Source organism: Scardinius erythrophthalmus (assembly GCF_964197995.2).
Source record: "Scardinius erythrophthalmus genome assembly, chromosome: 14".
Lineage (NCBI taxonomy): Eukaryota > Metazoa > Chordata > Actinopteri > Cypriniformes > Leuciscidae > Scardinius > Scardinius erythrophthalmus.
In genome coordinates, this window is record NC_138234.1 from 5,951,837 (window position 1) to 5,974,054 (window position 22,218).

The 22,218-nt window shown below is 40.8% G+C and overlaps 2 protein-coding genes across 2 annotated transcripts in view; one reads left to right on the plus strand and one right to left on the minus strand.

Annotated features, from left to right (window-relative positions):
• fbn2b (fibrillin 2b) overlaps nucleotides 1-18,954 on the minus strand; it is a 74,524-nt gene extending 55,570 nt beyond the window's left edge. The window contains exons 1-8 of the mRNA XM_081385211.1: nucleotides 18,870-18,954; nucleotides 16,832-17,130; nucleotides 12,412-12,494; nucleotides 11,628-11,726; nucleotides 7,766-7,861; nucleotides 7,423-7,518; nucleotides 2,766-2,963; nucleotides 1,324-1,449 (exon numbers count right to left, since the gene is read on the minus strand). Of these exons, the coding sequence (XP_081241337.1) occupies nucleotides 1,324-1,449; nucleotides 2,766-2,963; nucleotides 7,423-7,518; nucleotides 7,766-7,861; nucleotides 11,628-11,726; nucleotides 12,412-12,494; nucleotides 16,832-17,007 (874 nt within the window). The 5' untranslated portion in view covers nucleotides 17,008-17,130; nucleotides 18,870-18,954. The remainder of the gene's footprint in view (nucleotides 1-1,323; nucleotides 1,450-2,765; nucleotides 2,964-7,422; nucleotides 7,519-7,765; nucleotides 7,862-11,627; nucleotides 11,727-12,411; nucleotides 12,495-16,831; nucleotides 17,131-18,869) is intronic.
• cers4a (ceramide synthase 4a) overlaps nucleotides 18,085-22,218 on the plus strand; it is a 33,900-nt gene continuing 29,766 nt past the window's right edge. Inside the window, exon 1 of the mRNA XM_081385213.1 lies at nucleotides 18,085-18,200. Within this exon, the coding sequence (XP_081241339.1) occupies nucleotides 18,178-18,200 (23 nt within the window). The 5' untranslated portion in view covers nucleotides 18,085-18,177. The remainder of the gene's footprint in view (nucleotides 18,201-22,218) is intronic.

A 22,218-nucleotide genomic window follows, 5' to 3' on the forward strand; every position in this document is an offset into this window, starting at 1 on the left:
AAAGTGCCCTGTAAGCAGTACGAGGTATGCCTCATGCCGTACCTCCTGGCCCAGGGCGAGACTTTTTCCACCACACCATTGTCTTGTAATTAAGCGTCCCACAACTACCACCTGGGTTTTTTTTCCACCCTCCACGCAGCTTCAAAGAACAGAGGAGCACTTCTATTACAACCCAAAGTTCAGGGTGTTTTAGTGATCACTTGAGCATCTAATTTACAGAAGTTTCTCTCTCGTTTCCTTGAGAAAAAGTCTACATGAGCCTGCAGACAGAGGTCTGTTTCTTCTCCAAACCGTTGTTTTAGTAATGGCCACGTCATTCGGGTCAAAATGTGATTAGGAGATAAACTAATAACCTAAAGGGTCAGGATTCCCTCTGCCTGGCTGACTGGAAGCGTGCCAAATCTGATCATTTTACATACTTAACTCTTAACTTACAGTTTTGAACATGTAGAAAACTGTGGGAAAGTTGAAAAAAATAAAATAAGTTTCACTCTTGCCAGATGCATCTGTGAGAAACGATCTGTAATCTCAATGTATGTCAACAACTGACTCATTTTTGTTTCTACTTTGTCAGATTTTATGACAAACATCTCAGACAAAGTAGATACTTAAATGAAACGTGAATCAAGTCTCCAAGTTAATGGAGCTAAGAAACAAACCTCTGAGCAGAATATTATACTTTATACTCTTTTCATGAAAAGGAAAATGCAAGCTGTAATCAATGCTCACATTTGCCATGCAACATAAAATAAAATAATAATTTCGAATAAATTCATTTTTTTAATATAAAGCAATATAACATATTTTAATAAATAAAATAGGTTATTAATTAAAAAAAAAACAATCTGGTAGATATGGAATAACCTTTTAGCTAGTATTAAAAAGCTGTGATCCACTATCTCTCTGTCTAGGTTTTATCTCTTAAAAGGCAGGATTGGATCCAAGAAGCGCAGACCCCCGCTTTACAACATGGCTGTTTGTTTTCACTCTGCATTGTTTAAATTCCACTTGAGCGGCACTATCTATTGTCAAAGATGGACCCTAAGCGGAAAAAGGCACTTGGTTTTTAATCCAGTAACTTAGTCAAGCAGCTACACCTGACATTTACATGCCAAACCAGCCTATTTCCAGCCAATATTCAATTGGAAACCACTGACGTCAACATTTCATGCATGTCAACATTTTGGAAAGCTTACAATGTCGACGAAACCGCCAAGTGCATGACTTTTCTTTCCAGTTGTGAGTAATGAACAGGAGTGAGATCATTATCATGCTTCATGCTGTTTTCTGACAGGTTTTGGGTTTGTGCAGTAAGTGACATACCTTCGCACTTCTGGTTGGTCTCACTTTGCCGGTGACCCGCGGGACATTTGCACTCGTACGAGCCCACGGTGTTAATGCAGTTTCCTCCAGCACACAGTCCCGGGACGGCCTGACACTCGTCCACGTCTAACAGGGTGAGGAGAAGAGCGTAAGCAAACACATTTGACCCATATATGTAGTCTGAACACTAGTTGTAATGTATTTTCAGTATGTATATCTCATGAACAGTACTTTGTTTGGAAAGGAAATACTCATTTCGACAACAACAGCAGCATCTACTGCTCTTAATTGGAGATCTATTGTGAGTTTAAATCACTTCAAGGATCTTTGAGAAGGTTAAACATGTATCATCTTTGTTCGCTCACAGTCTGGGCATTTTCTCATTGTCTGAAGTCATCCCTTTAGGACTTCATGACACAACTACAGATATTCGGTATTGTCTGGGTTGAACGGCACTTACGTATCTGGCTGGCTCGCAAAAACTGCATTTATCTGTTTTGCCCTGTTTCTTTACATTTATATAATTGGCAGGCCTTAACCTGTATCCAATAAGCACAAAACCATCAGGTCTGTCTACTAATATTGTCCTAAAATAGCTTCTCCTGTTAAATGCCATTGAACGCAAAGAAACTCTGGAAAGCTCAGTGCACGTTACACAAATCCCCCCACATGTGTGTGCTTTGTACTCTAGCCAGACAGACTTTTGCAAAAGCACTCCGTCTTTAGGCAAATCCAGGCCAGACTTGGAGCTGTCTCTTATTTTGTATATTGAAAGGGGGAAAGAATAAAAAGGAAAAGTTAAAGAGGAGACATTAATAATCACTGGGAGGGGCGTCTTTGAGATGATATGTGAAGTCTGGGTGGCATTTGGTATTTTGGCTCGCAAAATGTTCTATGAGGGCGAAGCAAATGGACTGTTTTTTTTTTTTCAACTGCAATGCTGCAGAATCCAAGTTGTTATTGTTAACTAAAACTAAAAATTTTATACTATAAAACAGCTTGCAAAGGAAAAGCTGACCAAAAAAACGCCTCTGTTAATGTTTTAATCTTGTGATAGTTACCTTATCTAAATTCATGAGCAAAGTGAATAAGCTTTATAATGTGTAACAGACCTTGAGAACAGAATTCAATCATGTACAATTATGTCCTTGAAAATCAAACAACACGCCCATAATTGTAAATAAATGTGACAAGACATTATATAATCCCATTTAAAGTACCCATAATGGAAGTCTTCTAAATATTTGACGCTACTAAGAAACACAATGGGGACTTGTCCTTTTGGAAGTGGACTGGAGTGGTATGGTTTACCCTAGACAGGCCATGTCTTAGTGTCATCTGCCGCGTCAGGCTGGTCATTAGGGCAAGAATTCAACAAACATGTGAGCCAGACACTGAGAAGGAAAGAGCTATTTGCTCAGATGCTAGAGGGAATGTCTTACCTTGGCATGCACCAGTGCGGATGTTGGGTATGAAACCCCTTCGGCAAGGTTGGGGTTGGGCTGGGCACATCTCACACGGGTGACCCCACGCTCGCCCAATGGTGGCACAACACAGCGTCTTGGTGCACACAATGCCACTTAGCTGACCCTGGCACATCTGGTTGTTGACCTGTGTGAAGCACGGCCCGGTCCGGTAGTCTGATTGTAGGAGAGATGAAGAGATGTTGGGGAGATCAATATATGCATGAATAAAACATTGGGATGTGCTACAACAGCTTTTCCACATAAGCCTTTCCTGGGGTAAAATACCATCTCAAAACCATAAGTCAACATAAAAACAGCTTAAACTAGCCTAAAATGGTGTGCTGTACCAAGTTTCCACTAGTAAGGTTGGTCCAGTTTGGTGGTACTTATTTGACTAGCTAGCTAAACTTGAATAAACCAGAAAGCCACCATAGCCTGACAAAACCTTTCAATGATACGACAAGTCAAGCGCTAAAAAGCACTATGTGACTAAGGAATTAGGACAAGAAATCACATTTAACAGCGGTAAAGAAAGCAAAGAATGCTGGCAGACAAATCTTCTCCATCATGCAGCTGTTTCCAATGCTGGAGGTCGGTCTGGGAATGCTCTGACAGTGATTCTCTTTCACTGTCTTATAATAGGATAACTAGATAATGGATTGGAAATTTCTGGATGGTATCAATAATGGCAATTTCCATGACAAACCTTCTTGTTTTTTTGGCTGAGGTCGAAATGTGGGATTGTGGCACTAGCACTGTTTTGACATTTGGAGATTTGGCAATTTGCTTAGACTTCCTTTGTGCTGGTTGCCAATTGAGACGTTTCAATCTCATTAACGATGTTTTGAGCTTCAAACAAACCAATTCAACAATGAAATAAACTGAGCATTTAAGGATCCAGTCATTTCAGTGTTTAATAAAACTCATCTTAAGCTCAAACAAATGCCCTGATGCATCTTCCGAGTGTTTGCTAGTATGTTTTGAAAACGTAATTAAACGAGACCCACATTTGTTTGGGGTATACTGTGAGAGTCGGTTTACTCTGGCGGAATATGAATGAGTTCCTGACTCCATCATTTCCCCAGTCATTCCTCAAGAGAATGAACAAATCTTTCCGTATCCTTCATAATATTGAATGCGAAACAAAAGCTAAATCATATATCCATAGCCAAGGGGGGGAGGGGGGGTGGCACTAAGAAAGTAGGTCAAGAGGAGAAGAAAAAAGGAAGAAGGACTATAGAGATATCCTCCTCACGTGTCTGTAAATCCTTTCACTGTCCCTTCTCTTCGTCCCTTCTGCGTTCCCCTGACCTGACCGTTCTTCCTGGACAATTTGAGTCCAGGAATGCAGGTCCTCTCCAAGTTGAGGCGACCCACTGCGAGCATCCCATGAACATCTGGGATTGATTAATTGCGCCTGGTCGGGACTATGGTGGGACAAGCTAAGTCCCAGATGTGTCCATGCATATCCAATACTCCAATTCATCAGCCTCTCAATATTGCAGCTTTGTCTCTTACTGTGAGTGATGATATTCATATGGGTAAAGCCTTCAGGGATGCATTTATAAAGTCAAAATCATCTTGATTTATGGATTTGGTCATTTTGCAATCTGGGAAGAAACATATCTAGAGCTATAGGTGAGTTTAAGTGTCTATAAGCAAAAACAACCTAGGGACTTTCGACTTGTAGTGAATCACATATAAATAGCGAGTTACGTACATGAAGTACAGTTGAAAGGTGGGTGTTTCTGGACATCTAAGTAGTTAGGGTTAGGGTGGAGGACTACATGGATGCCAAAAGTTGCACGGCAGTGAAGGACAATAATGAAGAAGGTACTGAGAAACGTCTGTCATGAGAACATCCTTTAAGCTGCTCAGGTCTGTCTAACTAAACTTTGATCTGCAATGAAACTGGAGCCCGGGAGTCTGAAAGCTCCAGCCAACATCAGTCGGAAGGCGTCGCCTTGTTTGAATCAGCCAACTTCAGCACAGCACCATTTATACGTGCACACAGCCAGAAGAATATACGCAGTGTAACACGGTAGGTCCACACTAAAGACTGGTCTCTTTTGAGAATTGAAAATTTTTGAGATTGCGATCTCCAACAGCAACAGATCTGCAAGGCAAAAGGGAAACCGGTTAACCTCAATGTCACGTTGGCAAACTTGGAAGTAATGCACAGACCTTGCTTCCCAGAAGGAAGCAGACTCATATTCCAGAGAAGGGGGGATGTAATGTAACATTCGGAAGTAATTTTGCCTTGATTACAGTTCGAGTGGCTTGTCAGATCAAAACCATTCACCTACACCCTATCCCACCAAACACTCACTCACCTCTACTTTCCGTTTAGTCACCAGTGTTTCCCTGCCAGCGACGTCTGCCAACTATTTAGCAGCGTTGATTATCATGAATCATGAGGCAAGATGGGAAAAAAACGATGCCTCAGGAGGTAGCTGATGTGTGGCATTCACACTTGTCCAAAGATTGGGTGGCAGCGTAATTTGGCAGGAGGAATTCCAGCTTTCTTCACACTCCAACGACTTGGCCTGTTTTTATCATCCTCAGTGCTAATGGACCGAAAGGGAGTAGACTGTCATGAAAGACCTTCTAAGATATGAAAAATCAGCCAAAGGGAAGTTAATCTAGTCTGGAACGTTAAGCCTCGGGGACCAGCTGCAGGTGGAAACCTCAAACGCAGCCAAAAACGTGCTCAAGAGTCAATGACTGGGAAAAGTCGCTCACTCGCTTTGTTGTGACCTATTTTGGTTTAATCACAGTACACACCAAGATAAGAAATGTGTTTTCACTTGGGGAGAAGCAGAAGTTCATTCACGTAGGTCTGAAGAAAAAAAGGGGGGTAGAAAGGAAACATCAGATGCACAAGCGTTCCGGTGAAAGGCTTTGAATTTTATCGGACGGAACAACAAACTCTTTTACTGCTCAGTGTTTTACAGTATGACTAAATAAGACAGGCAATCTCTTCACATCTTATCTCTGTCACACATATCCAACAAGCCAAGGTTTCAACAGTTTTATGACTCCCAAATGAGTCAGTCCACAGCAAATCCACTGAGCCTCAGTCCTTAATACATTCATTCATACTCTTGTGGTTACAGGAGGATTAGTCACGCTTTCTTGCTCGGAAAAACCTTTTTCTCTAGAATCCACTGCATCAAAAAAAACATAAAAAACAATAGCATCTGTGCCAAAACAGTGGTAATTGATGCAACTTAAATGGACTTGTGACCACAGTTACCCTTCGACAGTGAAATTAATACTATGCGTATCTTTCTTCAGTGTGGGCCACTGTAAGTGATAACACAGAGCACACGTGGCTAAACGGAAAACTAATTAGATGGGACTAACACCATTCTCGCCGTTAACTTGCTTAACTCTCCCTATAAACCGTGCCCGACTCACAGCTGAGCTTGCACTGTGTTCGCAGAAACTCTTCTGCAGACGACTGACTTTCCAAAAACGCCAGCCAACTATTGTGCTGCACAGTTTTCAGGATCCAATTTCTTTGTTACTACCTCTTTCTTGGAAGACTGTTCTGGCTTCTTTGTAAGAACCAAATAGAGCGACTGACATCAGGCCTTTTGCGAAAAACTGCATCATCTTTTTGGAAGTTCATCAACTGTATGAAATGCAGTCCCTTGATGATAAACAGGAGTGGCTGAAAAAGGCTAAATAAAGAGTTTTTTCTCTGCTCTTTAACAATGAAATTTCTAATTGTTTGGTTTGACGTTTTTACAACCTAGAAGCAAGGACCTTGAGGGGGTATCTGGGGGTCTCAGAGACGAGGGTCTGGACTGAATGAATCTTGTCAGGTGGCCCAGGAAGGATCTGCCAGGGCAGCTGATGTCCCATGGATAGTGCTCTCTCCGTGTGAAGAGATTTGTTTGTACTAGTTCAGGCCAGGCTGTGTATACACAGCTTGGGTCTCCATTTCTTAGAGAACCCCCCCCCCCACCACCACCCTTACTTGTTAGGATAGTCTATGGCTCCACACAGAAACATTCCCTTGTCATTTCCACCCTACTTTATCTACTACCAGATGTCTCCCAAACTTTTCCACCTCCCCGTGTTGGGTTTTCAAAGGAAACCGGTCTACGATTGCACAAGGGGGCTTCGTGAAGGGGTGGGGTTACAGAAAGAACCAGACACAGGAGGGTGGGGTACCGAAAAAGGGCTTAGGTATTCGGTCTAGAGTGCCTGGGGCGCTCCTCTCCCACAATTCACATGGCCTTATGGGAACTGCCTTTACGGTCCTTTCAGTCTGTCATTTTCTCATAACTCCAGCCAAGGATTTCACCTCTGATAGAACGTCTTGAGCACCCATGAGGGAGGCCTTTTTTCCGCCCCAGATTACCTCATTGTTCCAGCTCTGAGAGATGTGGCCACAATGTAAACTGTAGCATTAATTTCACACTAGCTACAGTGAAGAGGGGGAAGCACACTGACTCAAAACTACTGTAAATAACCCTTCTGAGCGTTTCTGGGTCACATCGACACACTGTTACCACATTCTTGAAGGAGGCCTGAGACGGTAAACAAACCGCACATCCTCACAGACGTCAACACAATTAAGAGTTGAGAAAATATGAACTTTGGAAGGATAGCAGTGGCTTACCTCTCTCGCACTGTGGTCCAGTAAAACCATAGACGCAGGCACATCTGTTTGGTCCAATACAACGGCCGCCGTTTTGACATCCGCTCTCACACACAGCTACAGAAAGCAAAACTGGTCAAAATTGACTCATATGAATAATATTTATTTATATTAATAGTACAGTGATCCACAGGTTGGAAGTTGAAGTCCTCTTGCATTTAGAGAAATATATAGTTGGGTTTAAATGCAGTCTGAGATCTTTCGTGTCTCTGTAAACCCAACTCTTGTGAAGTCATCTATTGTTGTGTGTGTCTGTTCAGGTGTGTGCTGATGTCTGGACGTTCTGAAAAGGAAGTTCACTTACGCTGTCCACAGTGATTTCCTGTGTAGCCCTTCTGGCACGAGCAGGAGTCTTCATTACAGACCCCTCCATTCATGCATCTGACGCTGCAGGACTGGACTGTACAGAGACAACAGAGGTGATTAGGAGTGCTCAATATAACAATGCACCTATCAAGCAGCCAACTTTAGGAATCAGAAATACCCCAAAAATGATAGCGGAAAATCTTTGATTAGTTTCCATGGATTGGTTCAAACTGCTTTCTAATAAACTTGGCATTGTACACTATGAATATTGTTGCATCTGTGACGAATTGCACTGAAAATAAAGTTGGTGTAGGGTTTACTTTAAACCATATTTTACTCAGAAACTGCTAGTAAATTTCACAAATAATTACAAAGAAACAGCAAGTAACACATAGAATTAAACATGAACATTTGAAGTAAAAAAATGAAATAGTACTAAAATAGTTAAAATTATGTTTATTTTAAAACAGTGTTATTATGTTCCTCTATTGTAAGACGCTTTGGATGAGGAGGCATTTGCTAATGCATACTTGTAAATGTAATGGAATTGATTCAAAACTCTGATTCAGTGATTCTTTCACATCATCACTAAAACATATTCACTGAAGTTTCCATGTGGTATTTTTCTTGCATTAAAATGTCTTTATTTCATGAAAAACAGTGTGAGAAAGGCTTTTTACACCAGATTATATTTCTTCAACTGTACGTTTGCCCTTACACTGATGTACATTTCAGTTTACTGAAACTCCCTCACTTATTTGATTCAGTCATACTTACAGAATGTATTGGAGAAAGACCTTCTAAACTTCTTATTTATTGTCTTTCCAATATCAGCAACTCCCAATTCGAATTCCTGGTAAGAGTGATTTTACTCGGCCAACAAAAACTTATTTTCATCCTGAACGAGTAGATTAATTTTCCAGCAATTTCCACGAAATTGGAATTCTCTCGGCACAGACAGAATCACTTAGCAAAGAATCTTTCAATAGAGTTTGTATATTGCGATTTAAAATTGCACTCAGAAGAAAAAACAGATGACATAAGCACAACTAATCATGGGATGAGTTTTAAAAAAGATTGATGTTCCCAATTGGTTGCATCAAAACGTTGCTCTTGCCAAGCTCATTCGGTCTGTCTAAACAAAGGCATCGTGCCATTACCTTCCAGCCCGAACATAATTCAACCCACTACTTATCACAGACGAAGATATGTAAATATAACAGTTTCTCATTTATTCCTTTCATCTTCGCCTGCCATGACCTGATCCTTTTAAATGAACGTAAAAAAGAATAAACCAAAACAAGAGGGTAAAAGTTGAAAGTTTTTATTGTCAAAATTCGCCTATTTTTATTTGATTTCACATGAAAAATCCTGCTGGATGGAGATCAAACGTGTTTTTTTCACTTATGGCACGCTTTCAACAGCAAGGCCTGTAAATGTTTGCGCACTGGCCGTGTTTTCCTGAAGCACAGGAAATGACTTCATCGGCTAGACCTGCTGACGGCCCCCTACAGGTGGACGGGCGACGCTCTCGCTTGCTGACCCATGCGAAGTGAGCTGCACGTGCTGAAGCGCTCACGCTAGCACACACACAAAACGGGGCTCGCCGAGGCTCCCACCCCACAATGTACCTCTGTATGCAGCAGTCACATCTGTCAGCTTTTTACAAGCTACGCTGACGGCAGGAAACATGAGCGAGGCCGAGGAACAGAGGTCCTTTATGGCCTTTCTTTCTCGCGGTGGCCTGTCAACGTCAAGTTCACGTCGTGGAGCTTAAAAGGAAATCTAATAGTTGCTCGAACGATAGCGTTGTATCTCAATGATACTAAAAAAACACTGAGTTTAAGTTGAAGTATTAAAATAACTAAAACTGAAGTGAGAAAAGTATATAAATTATACAAAAATAACATTGCTAACAGTGGCTTAAATTGAGACGTATGGTAATCAGACACTAATGATAAAGAGAAAGAGGATAGCACTGTTTTGGACGCTAATGACTACAGCTAACATTCGTGTGGCGGCTTGTTATTTATGGAGTAATTGCAGATTCATAACTGACTCATAAATGTGGCCGCTCCCAACCACTGCAGACGGTACGCGGTCGGGTAGGCGTAATGACAGCATTACCGATCTCGCAAATCCCATAAGGCTGCCAAAACAGAGTACAAGCGTATGTTTAGCATTTGCTTTCAAACAGACAAGGAACTGGCAGCTAAATCAGATGGTCAATTTCTCATTGGCGAATAAATTGACTCTGGTTTTACAGCTTACGAGACCGAAACCTATGGTTTGGTGCATTTGGGTTTATTTGTCTATGACCACATATTCCGGGCATTCGCTGAGAAACGGCTGGACGCCGCTGGCAGAGAGCAAGTGCAGTAAGAGAAACCTGCGCTAATGCTAAACACCTCATCCATGAATAACCAACAGTCATTACTTTTCCCAGTGCCATCTAAACACAATCAATCACGTTTTTCTAAGTCTGTTGTAAAAAAAACAAAACGCTTTCACCGGCAGACATATGGTCTCAAATTTAACATATCTCAACAGAAAACGCTCTTAGCTTGACATTAGCTAATGATTCAGTGATCGAAACACTATACGCTGTCAGAAGAATTTCACAGTATTTCCAGCCATCTGTATCTCTGCTCAATTTCAACTCTTAACCTGATAAATCACTGAAAATGTCAAAGAAAAGTTTAAATATATGACAAGCCCTTCAACCACAAAGGAAGTAGGCCTAAGCAGTGTAGAGAGAATCATTAAAGAGGACCTATTATGCTCTTTTACAAAGTCTTGATTTTCCCTATATTCTCCATTGTCTCCAGCTCCTCTCTTCCCAGTCTGTCAGTAACGCTCTGTTTAGTTCCTGTCTCTATGAAGCCCCTCCTTCTGAAAAGCACAATGTGCTCTGATTGGTCGGCTGGACAAGTGTATTGTGATTGGTCTAGCTCTTCAGGCGTGTTTGGGAAATGCCACGCCCCTTACCCTAACTGCGAGTTTCAACCATAGACTGTAAACAAATATGGACGTAGTGTCCGTGACATCACCTGAAGGTTTCTGAAGAGCATTTTTGAAGCCCAAAGTGGGCGGAGCCGGCCGTCGCCATCTTGGCAGCGCGACACTCCCGGATAACCGAAAACCCCCAAAGAGGCGGGATTAGCTGAGGTGACGTGACGGCTAACAGACAGCAGACAAATGGCTAGTAGTGACATCAGTGACAATCCACCTGTCAATCAAGTGACCACGCCCTTAATTATGCAGAACTTTAAGTCTTAAGCGGGGGGGGGGGATTGACTCTCTTTTGGAACCCGTCTCAAGCGGCCAGTCGATGAATTGCAATTTAAGTCACTTCCGTGTTGGATTCAAGAGAAAGACCAAAAGTTTGTTGCTTGGTTTCAACACACTACTAACTAACTCAACCAGGCCCCGCCCCTTATTCTGCGTATAAATTATTTCAATGAGGAAAAATGTGAGGTGTTCATCCTCAGAAGAAAACTCAAGACTACTAAGTTTCAGGGAGTTTATGAATCAGTGACACTGATATAGAGAATAATTCCCGCTGGAGGGACTTTGTGTAACTTTGCAGAGCTTTTTCATGCTCAAACAGCAACATTACACACTAAAGAAAGTTGAAAATGTGAAACTGCATAAAAGGTTCTCTTTAAAAAAACAAAACTAAATACATCTAAAGTCAGAGCCAAAGAGTTTAGAGCGCATGTTCCAAACGTTGTTAGAAGTCATTTTCAAATCATGTTTCTCTATTTCTATGAATAAAAGCACCATGCAATTAACTAGTCATAATGTGTTTTTCTAATGGCCCACAAAGAACAAAAGGAGACGGAAATGACCGAACTCACCTGCGGCCGCCCCACAGCTAGGGGCAAGATGACCACTGGAGCATGTACACATGTTGGGCCTCGAGCAAAAACCATCCCCACACGAGTTCCTACAGATTGCTGGAGAGACAAAAATATTCATGAGAAGTGCTTAGCAAAGGCCTTTTGATCTGAACAGAGATATAGCACAGAAGAGTAATAAATTATTTGCATTTTTAGGACTAAGACGATTGGCTGGACTTCCAGCCTGGTCATATCTGGTTTAGCAGGGTGGTTGTAGAGGAGTTTTGGTCACTTATTTAGGTGGTCAGGCTGGGTTTAAATAATTTTTTTCCTCCACAAAAGACTGTGGCTATGTTTAGTATGGTCCTATGCTCCAACTAGAAATGCAGTGCACGTAATATGCATTTTTATATGCATGGAATAAAATGATCATGTTGTTTTCCAAGATGGCTGGTATTTGAATGGATGTAAAAATGTAATTATTTTTGGAAAAGTTACTTGTTGCACACAAAAACGTTAAAGTAGGCAGTATATATGCATCCTGTGCATTTATACTAAACATAGCCTGGGTCTTGGTGGGTGTTTCCCTTATCTTCCTAAGCTAAGCCTTTATCTTTGGGGTGTTGTGTTGTGGTTTAAGGCTTTGGGGTCAAATCCCCTGCTATCATTGTAGGCACTTAACCACAGTTAACCTAAGGCTAAACGCTAACTCTGTGGTGAGTGTACTGTAAGTGAGTAGATAATTGTTCAAATGGCATCTTTGGCATGCAGCTTTAAAAAAAAAAATAAAACAGATACTTACGAACTATACACTGGTTTCCTGCGGGAAGCGTTTTCCATCCTGGACAACAATAGGAGTGAAAGCGGGAACCACATACATTGGGCCTGAAACAAAGGAAACAAGTCCATTAAATTACAGATAGCAAATTTTAATCATGAACATTTCTCAGAAACATACAACACAATGAAATATCTGCAGTCTCAAAGACCTTCTGACCCTTTGCAATAAATCAGGCTCAATCCATACAATGACCCCAAAAGATTTTCCCGGGAAACAACATAAAAAGAGTTTGTTTTGAGTAAGACCATAACTAAACTTCCTGAGAAATATTTACTAAAGCCACTCTTATGTTCCCAAATGCGTTCATCCATTAGCTGTTTTTTGGCAACTTTCTCACAGAGACAAAAGCGTCTGTCTTAGTCATGATATGTGTGATTAATGACAGGACCAAGCCCAAAGTTCAGTGCTTCTCATGAACAAACCCTGCACCATGTTATGGGCCTCACTGTTTAGTGTATATGACTTGATCCAGGACGACTAACTGGTAATTGACAGCTTGAAGGCAAATCGCCCTCAGAATGTGTCATTTTAGCGGTTTCTTTCCAACAAGCCCTTAGAATCTCTGTCAAACCTGGACACTCACTGTGAAAACAGTTTTATTTCTATCAGCACCAAGTTAAGCCTGCCGTAAATGGACCTTTAAAAAAAAACACAAAGTACATCTGTCTTTCTACACACATGCATAAATTCCTTTCCTCTACAAGTCAAGATGTTTACTAATGTCAGTCACCTGGGGACAACCAGCTGTAGTTTGAATCTTTTGATGGATTTCAAAACGCATTGCCAGACGACACAACCACTAACAGCTAAAACCAAGAGAGATGTGGAGGACCTGAAAGAGTAGAGGCCAATGGAGGGCTCGATGTTGGAACATGAAAACGGAAAATGCTGGGGAAAGGGCAAGAATCAGTGGGAGGTAAAGAAAACAAGTGGAAGTGAAGAGTTTGGGAAAAGGGGGGGGGGTCGGGAGGTGGGCCGTTGAAAACAAAAGCAGCAGCGGAAATTAGACCAGAAGATGATGAATTATCAGCAGTGTGGAACCAAAGAGTCTTTTTTTCTGAACTGGAGCCTGAAAAATTAAGTCTAAAACTCCTGCAGGATGACGGCAAGAAGGTTATCCCTGGACGCAAACCAATCTCTTCATTCTTTAATTCAATGCTTTTCAGTGTGTTCACATTTCTTTCAGCTGGAATACTGTTTTGGGTGGTTGTGAAGCATATGCAGTGAGTACTAGAAAGCATCTTAAAAAAATGCATTTCAAACATGAGCTCCTTGTGCAAACTATTAAAATGTACCACAAATATACCACTACTAAATGAAGAACATTTACAGCATCTCAAACACAAACCGGCACCTCAAAGAGAGATATAAATTGTTAACGGGTTCTTTGCCACGAGGCAAATACCTTGGAAAGACCATGTGACTTCTTTAGCTAGATGGATCAATTCATTTCACTTCACTAGGTCAAATCCTTTTTCATTTACAGGGTCTACCGGCCCTCGAGCAAAAGATTTGCAAGCAATTCTTTGGCAAAGATCTCCGGATAAAGCAGGTCAGCTTTACGACTCTTGAGCCCTAAAAAACCCTCACAACCTGAATTCCAGTAAGGCAAAAGGTCAAGACAAGACTGAGATAGGAAATCGGGATGCTTTGACAGCCGGTTTTCCGTGAGGTCATAAAAACTGAACAGGAGCTCTCATTGAGGCTTGTGGGATATCATGGAGAGGGCGCAGAAAGATAGCACAATTCTATCCCACCGGTTACCACTCCTAAAGAGGTTAAAGGTCACTTTAGAGACATTTGCTCCCAGCCCCCACGATTGCTGCTAACTCCAGTCAAGAGCCAATGAGCTAATGGTTGTTTTAACATTATAAGGATCCCAGTGCGTAAAGCCTCTGGATCTCTAAGACCTTTTCCTTGTCCAACTTGGCCTGTTTCAAGCCCCTGGCCCTAATGAACTCAAATCACACTGCCGTCTAGACTATACACTTTTAATGAAATGAGGAAAGAGGGGGGTCGCTCCATATGATTTCATGCATAAAAACCATGTGAGACTGATGTCTTTCTTGCCTAAGCTGGTCTACAAGACACTTTGGAGTTCTGGAGCGACTGATGGTATCGTGAATAAACAACAGAAAGCAATTAGCTCTTTCGTTTTTATTGTTTGGTACAATACACTGAGTACATTTGATAAGACGATAAGAATTTCTGGGCATGCTTTTATGCACACATAAGGATACACTTATCAGATCTACGTCTTCCTTTCCACTAGTTAGATGACAAACCCCACTGAAAAAAAGAGAAACATACAGCTTTTTGTTTTTTTTTCTTCAGTTGGGTATTAAAATAAATTTGGCCCCATTTCCAGGGGCTATTTTTCTGTTTATTCTTAATGTATTTCTGCAACGAACAATTCCATAACAAAATGTTGTTGGCTTCAACCAAGCTCTTTGGTGTCCAAGAAGGATTGTTTTCCTAAGACTGGCATCTTCTTTCAGCTGTTAAAAGAATATAAATCCAAGACAAAGAACTCAGTCACTCTTGGGATGCAAACATCAAGCGTTCTGGAACAACTCAAACCCATCTTTGCAGTTCAGTGGAGTTGACATTGCCTCAGAGACATGTTGAGAAAATGAAGAGAAACCCTGGCCAAGCCACTTCTAAAAACATCAACCATGAGCACGGTGCCTGGCTTTGTACTCATCAAAACTTGTCAGGGTTGGCATCGATAGACGAGAACCACATAATCATAATCTCACCCCAAGCCCATTGCTTTTACAGCAGTCTCCCAGACTTTACCTTCATTTAAGAGGCCCCCAAATGCAATGTGATCAGACTCCTCAAAACTGACAGCCAAATTATGCTTAGCAAGGAGAGCCAGTAAGCTTCAAATCACATACTGTAACTATCTTAAACTGTCTGACCCTGGATAACATGGCTTTCTTGGTCGGTGGCTCTGCAGTTGATCAAATGTGCAATTTTGTGCCTCATCATTATAATCAGCGCACTTAAGAAACATTCTTACACTGTGTTGGTATGTAAACAGGATTACAGATCGTGCTTAGAAGAGATTAGACCTTTCTTTACGACAAAACAGCTACAACATTTGTATGAAGGGTCTTAAGTTCAGCATCTTGCCTTGAACAAAGGGAATTGTTAGACGGGAACAAACTGGAAACCGTGCAAGTCCCTACATCCCTTTGGGCTAGTTTGTGTTTAACATTGGCTCTCAAAAGGGCACTGTGGCACATTTCTCAATTGACTTGCTGCCACCTGGTTCTGCTTCACCGCCCGGATCAGATTATCCCTCTTAATTTACCTGGAAAACTCACTTTTGGGTGCGATACAGGTCATTTACCATTTGTCCCACTTATGGAACTGGTGTACATGTACAGAATGTCGCTATTGTTTCTGTAATTCAGCATATACTGGACCGCTAACCACAGTGCTAACCTTGAAGTTTCTGTTTGACCTTGCTAGATTTCTTTCAGACCTAAACTGTAAACCCCTTTCCTGATTAATTAAGGATCCTTGAATTGAAGACATGTCTCTGTTGTGAAATGCTCTTTCTCACCTCTTTGAAAACAAATGTCCCTTGTTGGCCCCCTTGTAATCACAATACCTCATTTCCTGTTGCAGTTTGCAGGGGAGTTATAAGCAAGTACAGATGAGAGGATGATTGGAATAACCGTTTCGAACATATGAGGGCAGTGCAACAAAACAGCCATTGTTTTCCCAAAAATTAGAAAAATACACAGCTTAGGCTTTGTGGAGACAAATGCAGATGCATAGTTTGAGAGGCGCTGGAGGGCTTGGAAAAATATCTATCACACAATCAATCCGCTTTCAGAATATTTTTAAGCTTGTTTACCTCAACTTTCAGCAGAAACAACAGAAACGCATTCTTCTAGGAGTTATGTAGACGTAAAATTTGCGATGGCCGAACAATGATGTCTTTCAACAGCTTAAGTTATCAGTAGGAAACGACACTCCTGTTGTCATGACCAACATATTGAGGCATTTCAGTACTTAAAATTCCTTCACAGCAGATTCACAACACTCCAACACATATGTTGCTTTTTTAGAGACCAATCGTGCTTTCAACCCAGTTTGGCTCTAACCCAAACAACACAGCAGGTTGCAACCGAAATCTACTGCAGCAACAAAAAAAAAAGGCATTTATTGCACTGTCTGAAGAAACTTATGCTAGCTTTGAATTCAAGCTTTTAGGATGAGATACACCAACCCTGAAATTATTCTGTATTTCTGGTAATAAAAGCTGAGTTAAACCCTCCGCCTCATGATTAAACCAATAAAATGTCCACTTCAAGAATGAAACTGACAGAGAACAGGAGCAGGACGTGACTGAAAAAGCTCTTACCCCCTGAGGGACTCCTGGCCTCTCCGACGGACCCTCTGTTGCACCTCCCCCTCGGGTTTTCCAGTGAATCGGCTGGCCTGGATGTCTCCATCTCCTTGTGCCTGCACTGAATAGGCCGTGGCCCACCAAACCGCAGCCCATCCGAGCACCACCTTGGCCAGCTTCCACACTCCCATTGGCCCCTGCTGTGCGACTCCTTAAGCGCCGTTAAACGTGTCTCACCCACAGTAAAACTCTTCCTTTCCAATGAGCTCTTCAGACGTGAACTTGTGTGATCCAAGAGCACTCCAGGCTGAAGGCTGTAAAAAGAGAAGACAAAATGCTTACTATTACCTTTGCATTCTTATATTCATTCTGGTTCCCTTTACTGCTTAGTCTATTTGGCGTATATACAGTGAACATACGAACAAATGTGCCCCCTCATAAATTTAGCCATTAAATCGCCCACGGTCGATGATGGAGTTTTTTTATAAAGTGTAGTATTATTCCAGGCAAATTGTATGGGACTTTAAGCGCCAGCCAGCATCCTTTTACAGGCCCACTTAGACTGTCTTAGTGTGCGTTCGCTGTAGAAATAACTAACTCCTGGCCAAGACTGGACTCCTGGTTTTGTCCTCAACCGGCTCATTAAAACTAAGATTTTAGGGTAAATAATGGGCCTCAAAAGATTTAGAGCCATGGCAGAAAGGGGGTGGCAAAACAACACAGTGAGATTTTACGGTTTTCTTTTCAGCATGATATATTTGTGTTAAGGAACAACTGCAAATATAAAACCTCTGCAAAGTGGACATACTGCTTAATAAAGACATTCTTTAACAAAGGTAAACTGGATGTCTCCACAAATCTTTAATGGTTTTCCATATTAAAATATATATCTTCATTGCACTGTGAGTTGCTTTTGCAAACATCAAAGCCTTAAAAAGTTGGTTTAATGAGAAGTCAGTTAAATTACAGTACTCCATCTAAGATGACAGTCTAGTAGCAAGTCTGTGAAGGAAAGTTTGAAGAGTTTTCAAGTTGGTGGATATAACTGTCGAGTGAACAAGAAAAATATCAAAGAGGAACAACATTATACATTATATGTACATACATTTATATTCTGATGAACTTTGAATACAAAGTAGCTTTTGATCAAAGCATCTGCAAAATTAATACAATATTGTTTTACATCAAAAACTGCGGCTACTTGATAAAAGTTGGTTTAATGAGAAGATTATGATAAAGTACAGTTAAATCACAGTTCATCTGACGATGACAGGTCTGGTAAATCTGAGAGGGAAAGTCTGAGGAATTTTCAGGTGGGCGGTGCTAATCGCGACGCTAACAAAGAAGAAAAAAACCCATCAATGACAACAATCATCTTTCGAAGGTATTATGAATTACATCGTCCGCTTTTCAACGCTTAGTGACGTCAGACGCGGTGACACAATTCAACATCTTGTACTTTAATCATGACGGTAAAAAATGACAGCACGTGAGCGTTTCCTTTGTGAGGAAAAGAAAAAAAGTAGCAAGAAAAAAGTTGAGTTTGCTGAGTCAAACGCGTTGACGATATGCCTTACACACATTACGACAGATTTCGCGATTACATTAAAAAGGCTTCCAATATTCCGCTGATAATTGTTGTAATTTACTCTATTTCCACGAGCATCAATGGGACAGTTGCAGATGTAACGCGTTTAAACAGTTTAAAGTTGGCTATTTCTAACCATCTCATTGAAAGTTACTTTTTTTCATATTTCAAAACTTTACAACTTTTCTCACCTTTAAAACTTAATTTCTCTTCCGTCGTTTACCAGAATAATACCTTTATTTGAGTTTTAATTGAGTTAGCCGGTCATCAAACTGTAGGGAAATAAACGCCGGTTTACGTCACCAAGGTCTTTTTTTTCTTCAGATTAAATTTTGCAAAGTAGCCAACTTCTTAATCACATTTAAATTCGATTTTTCCTGCATTTTAAATTAAAATCGGGGTGCATTTAATGCGCGCTTCGTTGAAAATGATGCATAAATAATCAGGAGATTGAAGCCGAAATACCTCAGATGTCTTGGAATGCCTGGAGGAGTCCGTTATTGTCACGGGATATGTTCCCCTGAATGGAAAACTGCACTGTAGCCCTTGTGAGAAAGAGAAAAGTGAGTGAATTACCCTGATAGGTCGAGGGGAGGTGCTTTGGTTGAAGAGGAGGGGGTTTGAACCCACTGACTGTCCCCCTGCACTGCAACCAAACATTATTTACAGGACTGAAAGCCTGAATGAAAAAGAAAAGTTAAGTATATGATTTACAACATTTCTCCTACAGTACAAACAATACTGAATTGATGTAGTAGAAATAATTAATGAAAAAGCAATGAAAATATATATATATATACACACACACACATACATATATACATACAAATACTATTTCCATAGTACATGCAAAAAAGTTGCCTAAAGTTGTTTTTTCAGTTCTTTTTTATTCTAAACTTTATATATTGCTATGGCTCAAAAGCCAAGATTAAAGGTCAAAATCTAATGTTAACTGAAGGTCATTCAGGCTTAATTAAAAGGGTGAATAATTCAGTTTCAGCCAAACAAGATGAAAAGCTTTGTTTTCTCACTCTGTTTCGTTCTTGCTTGCCTTATTTTAATTGGGTGTAAAGGATGACGCGCCGCCTGGGTGGTCAAACAGCTGAGCGCAACCCAAAGCGAGTGACAACGTTGTTGGAACTGCAGAGTCCGCAGGTTTGGAAAACATAGATGCCTTTGTTGTTGTTGTCTAAGCATTTATAAGAACAGCCTCCGTCACCCATTCATTTGTGCTCGTTTTATCTCTCAGAAGGGAAAAACTATGCTAAAATAAGTTAGTTCCCAATGTCATAAAAGTTAATGGAAGAAATCAACTGTGTTTGAGCACATCTTGTGATTAAATCGCTTACGTCATGTAAAATACGTGGTCGTAGAAATGATTTGTGGCGTGTTTTCCGATCCCCCTCGCCCTCGGGATCGTTTGCAACGAAATGAGATAGGAGCAATGTTCTTGGCAGAGACGTCTTTCTCCAAGACCCACACGGCTCACCCCTAAACAGAACCACATTGTGCGCTGAACCCGCTTTCCCTTTCCTTTTGACTCCCCCTCAACATCTGACAGGTTGTGTTGAACAGTATGTTTGCACCCAAAGAGGATGCGACATGCGGCGCAGAGTCTTTCCAGGAAGATGATAAAGAATGAGACATTTTCTATGACTAATCTCAAGGTTTACTCCGGGGAAATCCTAAACACTGTCTGCTTTCGATTAATGTAATAATTAGCAAGCATCCCAGCTAACAGGGAACTTTCTGGCAAGGTTCACTAAAAGCTCAAATGTTCTTCCATTAACGTTAATAGAACGTTCATTCAGTTATCTGGTGTTTAATAACGTTGTCAGAAACATTTATAGGTCGTCTAACAGTTTTTAAATGTACTTGTTTCAGAACGCTCAGAGAATATTCAAAAGTAACATTCCAATAATGTTTGCAAAATGGAATGTTCCCGTAACTTTCGTATAACCAAGTAAAAAACGTTTTAAAACCCTTTTCAAAACTGGTTTTAAGAGAACATTACATTTTTTTTTTTTGAGTAAATCCATATTTAGAGTTCATAATTTTTTTAAAATGAGTTCTCAAGATGGGTTAAAGAACTTTTTAATTAAAATTGCTTGTGTTTTTTCCAGCATATTTGTTAGAAAGGCAATAATTACGAGCAGGATTTGAGGTGGTGTTGTGCTGCGTCTGGAGTCTGTCCTAGAGATGGTGTGTTGATGAGGGATGGCAAGTACTATGCAAACAAGATGATGATCCAGTTGTTTTTACCATGGTAAAGCCTCAATTTCACTCCTCCATTAGTTCTGTCGATGCTGCTTCGATTCAGATTCTGCATCTGCGTCATTGTTTCACCATTTTTTGTTTCAGGATTTCGTTGGTTTTTTTGAGTAACCGTTTCATTTTGTGAGGTTCCTTTGTTAGGAAACCAGATACTTCTGTAGGTCCTGATATATGAAAGATCTCAGCTGAAATTTGTTATCGTTGCGTCTAAGAGCATCACAACTGAGGGAGAAGCGAGACACCGCTGTCATTTATTTTGGAAAGATGTTTGATTCAAGCCACATGGGGAATGCTATGCACATTAGTTCTGTGCAAGCTATAAGCATGCACATATGTTCAGTTTACAGAGAGTTTCTTCTTTGGCGGACATATTTAGGGTAGTTAAAAAAGTGAATAGGCCTTTCTTTCCTGTTTGGGTCATGAATACTTTGCAATTTGACGTTGTAGCCTTGACTCACATAACCATAATATGCCCCATCTTGTGAAGTATTGAGTCACTAAGGTTTGGACTGGGTCCAGGTCTAGGTTTGTGGTGGTGACCACAGGGGTCAGGGTGGAGCGTGACTCAGTTTTGAGATGCTCCCTGTTCGCAACCCTGCGGTCTGGCGTTAAAACCATGGAAGAAACAACTTGACAGTATAAATTAAAGCATCTTTGTGTATATGTTTTAAAGAGGCCATATACTGCTCTTTTACAAAGTCTTGTTTCCGGGCTCTACTAAAACAGGTTTTCATGCTTGAATGTTACTTATTTTCCTCATATTCTCCATTGTTGCAGCTCCTCTCTTCCCAGTCTGTCAGTAACGCTCTGTTTAGTTCTTGTCTCTATGAAGCCCCTCCTTCTGAAAAGCAAAATGTGCTCTGATTGGTCGGCTGGAGCAGTGTGTTGTGATTGGTCGAGCTCTTCGAGTTTGTTTGGGAAATGTCCCGCCCCTTACCATAACCGCCAGTTTCAACACACTGCTAACTAACTCAACCAGGCCCCACCCCTTTATTCTGCATATTAATTATTTAAATGAGGAATGTTGTGACCTGTTTGTTCCCGTAAGAAAACTCAAGACTACAATGGAGGCATTTCAGGGAGTTCAGAAACAGTGACACTGAAATAAAGAATAACTCCCACTGGAGGAACTTTATAACTTTGCAGATCTTTTTAATGCTCAAACAGCAACATTACACACTAGAGAAAGATGAACAGGTAAAAAAGCATTATAGGTCATCGCTTTAAATGAATAGTTAATAGTATAGATGTAGGTGTAATGTGTTCTGCTAAACATCTCATTTTGAGGAAAGGTTTATAATGACACCAGGGTGAAGAACAGAGGAACTTTGTGATCATCGGTTGAAAGAATCCACCATCTCTCATAAAGTCCTTGAATTTCATTCTGTTTGCTTCCCCAAACATCAGAGGAGCACTAAACTCACCGCTATTTTTGGGAAGCAGCTCTTACGTCACTCTAATTTCTGGTGCTTTAACACCTCGAGAACCCTTTGTTCTTGACTCAAACACCTTGTTCTTTTTTATATGTATATGTTTCAGC